Source organism: Cricetulus griseus, unplaced genomic scaffold (assembly GCF_003668045.3).
Source record: "Cricetulus griseus strain 17A/GY unplaced genomic scaffold, alternate assembly CriGri-PICRH-1.0 unplaced_scaffold_1, whole genome shotgun sequence".
NCBI classification, from domain to species: domain Eukaryota; kingdom Metazoa; phylum Chordata; class Mammalia; order Rodentia; family Cricetidae; genus Cricetulus; species Cricetulus griseus.
In genome coordinates, this window is record NW_023276808.1 from 6,292,888 (window position 1) to 6,304,774 (window position 11,887).

Genomic DNA, 11,887 nt, shown 5'->3' on the forward strand with positions numbered 1-11,887 from the left:
TTCCTTGGTCACATCCCTACCTGGTTCCAGTTCAACCACAAAAACTCATTTTATTTTACCTGTAAGATCCATGTATCTCGCATGTAAATGGAGTTCATATTTGGTCTAAATAATAACCTAACCTGGAGTTAGATATAGAAGAAAATCCTGAGAGATCATAGAGAAGGAGGAAGCCAAAGCCACCATTACCTCAACAGTTTCCCAATGGAAAATAGGGAGTTTCTTTTCCTTTCTGCTTATATCCTCTCTCTGCCTAGCCATCTCACTTCCTATGTCTGGGTATCCATTTCACTTCTTGATTCTGTCAGCCATCTCACCCCCTGTATGTCTGAAGAGACCTCTAGGCTTCTATGGTTAGCTAGTGGCAAGCTCCCTCCTTTATTCTTCAGACAAGCTTTATTTATACAAGGAAGTTATCACCGCACTCCCTCAGAGCTGTTCTTTTTACTTTGCCTCTCTGCATATATGAATTTTACTGTGATTAGCTGTGATTACTGGGTTGTATTTTACTTAACCACTATTATCCTTTAATAATTGAGTTTACCATTTTTGTCAATGTGCTTCTGGATGGCCTCACTCTAGGTAATAAAGAACTCTAGAAAGTAGACAACAACAAAACAAATATTTAGATGATAATGCAATACATCTCTAAATAGAATGCTCAATATAGGAATCTAAAATGAATCTAAAATGGCTGAGAAACACTTGAAATGTTCCTCATTCTTATACATCAGTGGAATCCGTATCAAAATGACTTTGGGGTATTGTCATGCAGCTGTCAGAGTGATTAAGATAAATAACACAAATGACAGCTAATGCTGGCAAGGGCATGAAGCAAGTGGATTCATTGTTGGTGTAAGTGCAAACTTGTGCAGGAACTGTGGAAATCAAACTGCAATCCTCAGAAAATTTGGAATCAATCTACCTTAACACCCAGTTTTGGGCATATACCCAAAAGATGCTACTCCATCCTACCACAAAGACACTTTCTCAACAATGTTTTAAAGGCTTTATTCATAACAGCCAGAAACTGTTGTCTGTGAGAGATTGTGCAGAAAGGCTCCCACACTGAGAATGGTAATTCCCCTAAGGAAATGGTCCTGGAAAAGGGAGCTATCTGAGCATTAGAGCATGACTAAGCAAGAGAGAAATTCATGAAACAATATTTGCCAATGGGTTATGCCTTGAATGTTTGGCCCAAGTTTCAATTACTAAGCTCTGAAAATGATGAAGTGGGATCTGACACCATGAGCCAAATAAACATGTTATTGCCTGAGATGCTTTGGTTGGAGGATTTAATCACATCAACATAAATGCAACTAACAAGTAGCGGAATACCAAAAGCATTTTTTGTTGCCAAGTAGAAGCTGGGAATTTTTTTCTTTTGGAAGAAAGTGGAAGAAATCAAGACTTTAAGTGGAAAAACTATTGAAAGTGGTACATAGAATTTATTTGGCCATTCCTGTGAGACAAGGAAGATGGGAATTATAAGAATAATGGCAGAATTTGGAGAAGCAAATCATAGGATTTCCGTCAGAAATAGACTTCAGAAAAATGAAGGAAGAGGTCATTTGTGTGATACACTCTCTCTGAAATGTTTATCATTCTGCCTATGCCCTGGAAATTTAGTATGACATTATTAAAAAAATAATGGGATTATTTCTTGAAAGGGATATTTAGTATGTTAGATTGTCATTATTGATGTGTCCTACAGCAAAACATGTCTATATTGAACAAAACAAATGGGGTAGAAATAAGTGAAAAAGAAAAGGTAGTTCAAATGGCAGTCAAGTGCTGAAACAGGCAGACATTTTCAAGGAGTTCATTGTCATTACAGAGAAGGCTATTGCTATGTATTGGAAGCCTATCAAAGTTCCCCAAGTGTAGGACAACAGCCTGCTAAATCTTTGATTTATGGAAAAGTAAGCAAATTGATTCCCATTCCCAAGAAGCAACTTCATATAAAAATTCTATACCTGTGGTCCAAGCCTGTTAGTGTCCATCCCATTAAGAAATCAAATTTTGCAGGAAGACTCATCATGTATTGGTCATGCAAATCAGAAAGAATAAAAAGTTAAGGACATGTGTTCTTAGTCTCTGGTTACATTTCAACATAGCTGCAGTTTGGCAGAGTCAGAAACCCAATGACGAGATTGAGAGTTCATTGAATGAAACTGTGAGGATTGAGGCTGTTGTTGTTTTCAATGATCTTTTGATGACCTTCCAGCTAGTTTTCAAATAAATCATACACATAGAGATTTATTGTTATAAATGTGTGGCCTTAGCTTAGCTTCTTTATACCCAGCATTTCTTAACTTAAATTATCCTCTATGCCTTTCACATCTGGGCTTTTATCTTTCTATATTCTGTATACCTTTTTTAATTCTTTGGCAATGGCTTTCAGTGAATGTGAGGCTACCTGCTGGTATTCTCTGCTATACTTGTTCCTTCCTTTTATACTTACAGATATCTACTCCCCTTTCTCCACTCTATATGCCAAAATTGCCTGTCCTTTCCTCAGAAGCTATTGGACATTCAGCTCTTTGTTAGACCAACAGGTATTTTAGTCAACCAAAGAATCATAGATTCACTAAACAAATGCAGCATAAAAAACCAAGCCATTTTAACATAATATTCTGCAGTTCCCTGTTTTCATCTATATCAAAAGTAATGTTCCAGCTTTAATATACTAAAACTGTATAAAACATCAGTTTATCAAGAAAGAATTAGTTTTCGTTTTGTAAATTCAGACTAAAAAAGGCTGTTACCTAACTTACCTTAGTAAACTCACAGTTCTATTAATACATTTCTTCAAAAATTAAAGAAAAACTACAAATATAACTGTCTAGTCTTCAATTTCATCCAAGACCAAGAAGGAATTATTACTACCTAAGTAAACAAGAAGTGCACTACAGGAAACTTCCCAGACTTTACAAATGAAAGAGACACCTGACTGTCTGGACAGTCACCCAAACTTTTTTGCATCACTGGGCATCCATATTCAGTATACAGGATTACTGTATCTCTCAGATATTTCAGTGAAGCAGGAAAGTTGAAATACTGTCATGCCTTGTATTGGCAAATTTCATCAGTTGCTTTTTTCTGTATCCAGCATAAAAGTAACATATCTTAAAATAATGTTCTGTAGAAACATACATTTACACATGGTCAGTATCATGATTTCAGTTACACTTATATATGTGATATTTTAGAATGCTGTGACCTATGATGATGTGCATATCAACTTCACTTGGGAAGAGTGGATTTTGATGGATACTTCACAGAAGAATCTCTACAAAGATGTGATGCTGGAGACCTACAAGAACCTCAATGATATAGGTAAGAGTGTATTTTCCTTTACATTTTAAAATAATAGGACAACACAAGGTGATCTTCTTTAAATTGATTGAGACAGAAAAAGAATATGGTAAACAAATCAAACTTCTAAAGTTCACTAAAGACAGAAACATAATTTTTGCACATTTTTCAGTAACATAATATCCATTTTCTTGCACTGTTTTTTAGGATATATTTGGGAAGACCATACTATTGAAGAACATTGTGCAAGTTCTAAAAGTCATGAAAGGTAATTTTCACTTATAAGCTCATAGAAATGTGTCTTTGAAGAAAGTGAAATGTGTCCTGAAGTTTGAAACAGAACCAAAACGGTAATTAAGCACAGCTTAAATAGTATTGGTGATGATTATTAAATTCTCACAAGAACATATAACTAATTTCACATAGATGCAGTGCATTTGCAAGACAATATTTTAAGAAAGAAGACAAAGAAACAATGCCCAGAGAAATTGCCACTTGTATCATCACACCATAACAGTTATGCTGTAGAACTATAAATCCACTTATTTCATACTACATATATTATCCAAGGTATAGATATGATAGAACTGATATCATATCTCCAAAACTTCCATTAAGCAAATACTCCATAGAAAAGTTAGTTTTACTCATGTACTTTCTGTTAATTTATAAGTTTAGTGACAGGGATAATTTTTGTGAAGAGTCAAGGGGCAATTATTGCAGGAAAAGCCTAATCTCTCCAAGACATGTCTATAAGGAACAGAAAATCAAACTGAATTAAATGAGGAAGCTCTTTGTAATCTTTACATTATTAGGTATATCATGTATTAGTAAGGATACAAGCCATGTCAGCAAAGGGATATGTAGAACATGGTATACCTTTCTTTCATAATATTTAAAGTCATGTAGTAGTACCCATTTTGGTCATAATTATTGTATTTGATTCAAGTGTGCAAATAATTTGTTTTCTAGCTTCAATGGTAATACACCAACAAGCTCACTCTGCAGAAAATCATTATGACTCTAGGACCCTGTAAATACTGTTTTCTGTACTTCATTAGCGAATGTAGTATGGCACATACTGTAGGAAAATTTAAAAATACAATAAGGATAAAATTATGATTTTTCCAGTTCTCTTCTATATATGAAAATTCTACTATGGAAAAAGTTTCTGAAGATCAGAAACACAATAAAGGATTTTACCTACACTCATATCTTCAAAGATGAAAAACCCTTAAAGTAGGGGAAAACATGAGTGTAAAATGTGATAAGACTGTTATGTCTGATTCTTCTCACAATTGTAACAAATTTTAATAATTTATACAGATATCAAGATTCAACACTGTATTGAATTTGGTAAAGCATTTACAATATCCATTTTCCTTACAGGCATGAAAGAAGCCAAACTGGAGAGCAGACTTCTGTATATACAAAATGTGTTAAAGCATTTAAATATAACAGTCATCTTCAAAGGCATAAAAGAACACATACTCAAGAGAAACCCTATGAATGTATTCAGTGTGGTAAAGCCTTTGCATATCATAGTCATCTTCTTATTCATCAAAGAACTCATACTGGGGAGAAACCTTATGAATGTAACCAGTGTGGTAAAGTCTTTGTTCAGCTGAGTAATCTTCAAAGACATAAAAGTATACACACTGGTGAGAAACCCTATGAATGTAATCAGTGTGGGAAAGCCTTTACTCGGCACATTTGTCTACAAGTGCATAAAAGAATACATACTGGAGAAAAGCCCTATGAATGTAACCAATGTGGTAAAGCCTTTGCAAATCACTATTATCTTCTTATTCATCAAAGAACACATACTGGGGAGAAACCCTATGAATGTAATCAGTGTGGTAAAGCCTTTGTTCAGCTGAGTAATCTTCAAAGACATAAAAGAATACATACTAGTGAGAAACCCTATGAATGTAATCAGTGTGGGAAAGCCTTTATTCAGCGCATTTGTCTAGAAGTTCATAAAAGAATACATACTGGAGAAAAGCCCTATGAATGTAATCAATGTGGTAAAGCCTTTGCGCACAACAGCACTCTTAAAACGCATAAAAGAACACATACTGGAGAGAAACCCTATGAATGTAATCAATGCCATAAAGCCTTTGCTCAGCACAGTCATCTGCAAACACATAAAAGAACCCATAATGGGGAGAAACCCTATGAATGTATTCAGTGTGGTAAAGCCTTTGCTCAGCGTGGTAATCTTAAAATACATAAACGAACACATACAGGGGAGAAAAACCTGTGAGTGTAATCAGTGTGGAAAACCTTTACATGCCTAAGTTTTCTTCAAATGCATAAAAGAACATATCCTGGAGATAAATCACATTTATGTAATCATTATGGTAAAGCTTTTGCAACAATCTGGAGTCTTTGAAATCATTACAAAAATCTTTAATCAGTGAAAGTACAAATGGAGACAGTTTGGTTTAATTTTGTACTTTTTATACAAGAGTAAAAGTTTCTGGGCAATCAATCTGATGTACGACTGTTTGAATACCTCAAAAGATACTTAGTTGTTCTGATTATCAAGTATTTGGTTGGCTCTTTCACGAACACACTTCCAATCAGTTATACAACAGTATTTTATTTGTAGAAGGAAGTTGACAGTGACCAAAATATGTGCCAGAATTATGATATTTATTTTTTTGTATTGATGCTCCAGGACACTAATAGAAAAAATGAATTTACAAATATGAAGTATACAAAAGGGCAAGCAAGAAACACACCCTGAACCAGAAACCAGATACAGTGAAAGAAACAGAATTTGGCCTTGAAACAAAAGGCAAAGAAACAAACTCTATGCCTCACCAGTTTAGGAAAAATCCAAGCAATACCTGAGCTCAAAACCCCCCAATTCCCAAACAGGAATACAGCCAATCTCAGTGTTTTTTTAATCTCAGGGTTTGAAATTTTATCAAAGAACATGATAAAAAATATTCTCCGTGAAAACCTATGCTCCGAAGAACACACATATAAACCCTATGCTATTTCAGTTGGCAGCTGGCATTTTGCACACTGATAGTGGCAACCACTTTCCTGGATTCTTCCATAGCAAATAAATCTGTTCAATGCATTTCATTGATGACCTTCTTTTGGAAGAGTGGATATGAAACACCCTATTAGAGTGGAGCAGAGGAGCAACATACTCTGCTTGGAATGCCCTAAGAGGAGAAGGGAAGGAGAAAAATATTTTTACTGGTGCTGTAGGTGACTGCTACATTTCTGGAACTGTTTCCCCATAGTTGAGTGATGCAGAGAAATGACAAATTGTGCTTAGCTAAGAAGAAATGGTTATCATTGCATGAGAAAATCCCTAGAGGAAAAGAGAATAGAAGAAACAATGGACATTTATGCTGGTCAACTCTTAGCAGAGAGGAGGAAAGCTCAGTTGTAATGGCCTCTCTCTCAGAGGAACAGGAGTGTTACATTCTACATGGAAAACATCCAACACTGGAAAATGACTTAATGTATAGCCTGACTTCCTGACTGTCAAGATGCCTTTTTCCTCACAGCTGTGGGTTTCCAGGATATCTTCCCTTCACAGCAGCATGTGTAGCCTGACATTTGACACTCAGGATAGATTTCTCTTCAGACATCTTGGTACCCAGGATACATTCTCTCCAAAGATTCAGTAAGAGCATGTCTTCCCAAAAGTCAGGATACGTTTCTCTTCAGAGCTTCCAGTATCCAGTCCATCTTCCCTTCACATATGAAGGTATAGACTGACTTATGACATTAGGGATACCTTTCCCTCCATTTCTGTAACACTTGCGCAATGATTTTAAATGATAGTGTATCACTTTTAGATTTATGCTTCTCTTCAAGTGCATTAATTAACTAGTGTAAATTATGTGTAAAACTTATTAATTTGTATTATTTTCTCTCTTCTTTTGTTATAATATCTCCACCATGTTATAAAAGACTTAATTTGGACCCTGTTTCCGGAGGGATACAGGAGCATCACTAAAATTTGAATGACACCTTAAGCAGGGGTCTAAGAACTCATCCCTAAGCTGCAGCATGAAGCACAGAATGGGAACTGATGTTAGAGGTCACTGCATTGGGGGTTCTATTTTACAATATTTGAGGTGCATGCCAAAAAGTGCTCCATGTATGGAAAATTCATTAAGTCAATTTATTTTGTTGTCCTTATATTCCTTCTGTGGCTTTTGTTCATTTTGTACTTTTGCTTAATGATAGGTATTTTTCTGCTGAAATGTATATAATGTTATACCCATCATCTAAGTGCTACATTTTTTTAAATATCAGGAAGTGTGTGATAATATTATTCAAAATACAATTTTCTGAAAGTGTGATGTTTTGTTGTTCTTGGTCATGGTTTCCATATTTTCACAAATACCTTTCATATTTTCAAGTTTATTAGAAGCCTGTCTTGGGTGTCAGTAATGATGAGGGACATATTTGAATTCATGATCATCATGTGTCAGCATCCTGAGTACACGTCCAAAGTGTAGATGATATATCCCCAAAATGTGCCATTTTCTCAACATATGTTAGCAATGTTAATGTTAAAATGGTTAATACAACATATTATAAGAAACATTAAATTCCTCACGTGTGTATTCAAAGATTGTTTTCTTTTATCTGGTAGAGATGTTGTTTCTGGGAATCAAAGCCTGTCATTGTGGATGAGCAGTCAGTGTTCTAAGTGCTGCACCTTCTCTTCATCTACATGAATATGTGGTTAATAGCAATATATGGGATTGGGTGATCTAATTTGATCTTTATCTCATCCCTGATACCTCAGAATAAATAAATGATCTATTGCATCAGCAACTAACTTAGACTTGGTGCTTATGGAAATTCCCAAGCCCAAATCTCCACAAAATGAGGGAAAAGTAGAAAATAAATGATCAAGAGAGAAGCTGACAGTAAAAGTCTTTAAAAGATAGTTGAATAACCAGAACCATGAGAGTGAGTTGGTCTCCCACAAGGTAAATAGGTATGAGTAGGATACCATGAACTCACATGTCAGATTTACACCTGCTTGTGTTTATACCTTATGTAAGGAGATAATAGAAACTTGCAGGTATGAAGTATCTCTTGTTTGAATGCGTTCATATGCTGCTTCCCTGCTGCCTGCAAATCATTCAGTTTGGAACTCTGAATGGTGATAACTATAGATGACATTGAGATTGTGAGGAGAGTCTGAGACTTGAAGACTCTCTAAGGCATAGACAATAAGGTATTTATAAATAGCTGTGAAGATTGACAAAATGTTTAGGGAGGGAGGTTGGGGACTGAAAACACAAGGATCAAATGCCAGAGAGTTTTCTTCAGTAGTAACTGAGGACAAGCTGGAATAAACTGTACTTTGTTTCCACTCAGTTGGGCTGGGTCAGTCCCCTCCAGTTCTTCCACTGTTTAATATTTGGCAACTCATGTAGCTGTCAGTGACAGTACCCTTCAGATCACATTGGGACTGTAATGCTCCTCAGTCTTCACCGCAGCAATCCCTGGTACCAGCCTGAGACACAGGAATAATGGTATTCTAAGTTACATTTATATCACTCCCTTTGACTACCATCTAGTGAAAGAGTAAACACCATGAAATTCTAAATTTCCTGTGGATTTCATTTTAGGAGGAAAAAAAGACTGATTTCCAGCAGATGAGAATCTCTCTGATGCAGCAGTATTTAGGACTTTCTGACCATCTAGATAAAGAGATGGGAAATGACATCTTGGGGAGGCTTTTACAGATGGGAAAACTATTAATATATGCTTAGTTATATTACTTAGCTGTGCAGATCTCTTGCCTTCTATTCAAACCTGTTACCAACCAAGGATGGATTAATTAACTTATGTCTACATCACTGTTTCAAATAGTATCAGGCAGCAATCATCTCCCAAATTTTTATCCAAAACTGTATGTTCAATCCTGAATGCATACCACACAACCAAAAGAAATGGTCTCATCAGACTTTCTTCAAATATTTTTGCAGACATAATTCACACATACTTAACAGAAATAAGAAGGGAAAAATCTGGGGAAAAAGAGGGAAAGTGATGCAATGTAATTTAATTAAAATGTATAACAGTAAATATTAAATAAAAATATGTCTAGAGACTGAGCTTAACAATTAAGGACACTAGTATTGGAAAGAGTTTATATTACTAGAAACCATGAGTCCTCTCCATCTCCTGTAACTTGAGTTCCAAGCAAACTTATTCCCTCTTCTGGCCTCTGCAGGTATTGCACACATCCAAAAATCAGTGAATGCATATACAAGAAATAAAGATTAAAGTGAAATTCTTTCTGGTCGTTCATAGAAGCAGACATGGCCTTCCTCTGAGCAAGCATGCTCAAAGGAAAATAATCCTTATTCTGAGGAAAGAATATCTCTGAAAAGCTATTCATTTAAGAATATCGTACACAGTGTGCATAAATGTTTCCCACTTTTTAAAATTTGAGTTGTGTGTGCTTTTATGTGTGAGGATTGTGGCACTGATATATCTTTTAATTGTATCTTTTACAGCATACAGTGAAGTCTGTATACTATATTGTGTTTTATGATATATTTATATGTAGATCAAAAGGCATAATCTAAAATATAGTTTTGCTCTGTTAATCTCTGTAAGCCAGCATGGTTAGACTTGCAATCTTCTATCCTTATTTAAATTTTTCAAAGCATAACCTAAGGCCAAAGCTAAAGGACGACTTAACGGGCGGCAGATGTTAGCATTCAGCTGTCTGTACTGGCCTGTCTTGAGGTTCTGACAAGAACAGCTGCAGCCACTAAGAGGGCCACCGGTATATTTACACTATGATTCCTTTTAAAAGTTCCCTGCCCAAATCCCATCCTGCTCTATGTTTCTCTTCCTCCCTGGTCTGTTCCTCTCTCTCTCTCTCTTTATCCCCCTCTGTGTGTGTGTGTGTGTGTGTGTGTGTGTGTGTGTGTCTGCCCCTCTTTCCTCTCTCCTACTGATACTGTCCCTGATGGCTGGTCTCTACCCTCCTTTCCCCCTTTTATGGTCCCTTTTCTTAATTAAAAAAAAGCCTCTCTTTGAACCCTGTCAAGTGGCGTCTTTCTTTTGGGAATTGCTTTCCTTAAATTACAACAGCTTATGTAGAATGCAAAATTTTTGCCAGGCTGGCTCCTCTTTGAACATTAACCACCAGTGGAAACATGCTGTTAATAAAAACACTTGTGTTTATTAAACACTTAATGATTGAGAATGATTGGTCCATGAAAAGTCATATTAGTCCTAGAAGAGCAGTACCTGCAGCCTTGTAAAAACTGTTTCTAAGACAAACTTTCTTATGTTGTATCAGGTAACCTTCATCCCACTTCATTGCCCCCTCCCAGGACAATGGCCTTGTCCTTATTATTAAGCCATAATCATCTTTCATTAAAAATTCAACCACCAGTTAGTTTTCAAATTACAAATTTCAGTCATGCACTCAACTGTCCTTTTCAGTAACAGGAAAAGGATTTGTGTGTGGAGCATGGCTACTAGCTTCAGACCAGAATAGGAGGAATTGTTTATTGTATATGTTTTAGTGGGAAACAGGGTAGATAAACAACTGCTTCGGTGACCATTATGAAATAGAAAATGATTGTGACATAATAACTGATTTTCTAGTTTCCCAGCATATATTGATCCACATAATGTGAGTGAATGTGGGCCAAATTTGGGGATACAATTTTGGAAAGTTAGCTTCAGCCAGTGAAAATTGAATTTCCGACAAGGATGCTCTCCTAGATACATATATTTAATATTGGTTTTCATGGTTATATCCATCAGCCTTAGCTGTGTGTGTTGTAGCACAGATCTCAGCAGCTAGCTTTGAAAATAGTGGCATGGTAAAATAATATGTTATTCATTCCTTTTCCTCTACAAGGGAATTGTTTTCTCCTTTTTTTTTTCTTTTGGGCACTCAAGACAGGGTTTCTCTAAAGCTTTTCAAAGTTGTCCTGGAACTCACCCCGTGGACCAGGTTGGCCTCATACTCACAGAGATCCACCTGTCTCTCACTCCTGAGTGCTAGGATTAAAGTTGGGCACCAGGAACACCTGTCTGTTTTCTTCTTCTTAAAGAATGCATAGCATTGTGGTATTTAAATTATATTTATCTTTTTAAAAGAATTATTTGTTTCACTTTCAAAATTTGATTTTCATTAAATGCATTACTGCTCTTATCTCTCATTTGTTTCTATTTTCTCTTGATTCCAGGACATTAAGAATATATTTCCTGCCATCTAGGACTGGAAGAGATTGCACAAAGATACAAATTTCCCAGTCCAGATCCCTGTCAGTCCCTAGGTTGGAAGTACAGTGCTTTGACAACTTGTGTTGTCTTAGTCATCTGATCCTTGCTCATCTACTATGGGAGTTGTTATTTTCTATAGGCCAATCTGGGTAATGCTAGATATTTTGGTACTCTGGGCAAGCCTAGCAATCAGCAGCACCAGTGGGAGGTAGATACTGTTAAATTCCTAGGGTTCTCCTCTAATGCAGCTATAAGGAGTCATGTGGGTTACCATAATCCATGCGATGGTGACTTCTGGTTAGCTGAACTGTCAGAC

General features: G+C 36.1%; 1 protein-coding gene across 1 annotated transcript in view; it reads left to right on the forward strand.

The window, feature by feature from the left end:
- Positions 1–3,269: 3,269 nt before the first annotated feature.
- The window catches only part of LOC103158666 (zinc finger protein 431-like), a 65,360-nt gene continuing 56,742 nt past the window's right edge, over positions 3,270–11,887 (forward strand). The window contains exons 1-3 of the mRNA XM_035453641.1: positions 3,270–3,339; positions 3,526–3,586; positions 4,708–5,580. Of these exons, the coding sequence (XP_035309532.1) occupies positions 3,270–3,339; positions 3,526–3,586; positions 4,708–5,580 (1,004 nt within the window). The remainder of the gene's footprint in view (positions 3,340–3,525; positions 3,587–4,707; positions 5,581–11,887) is intronic.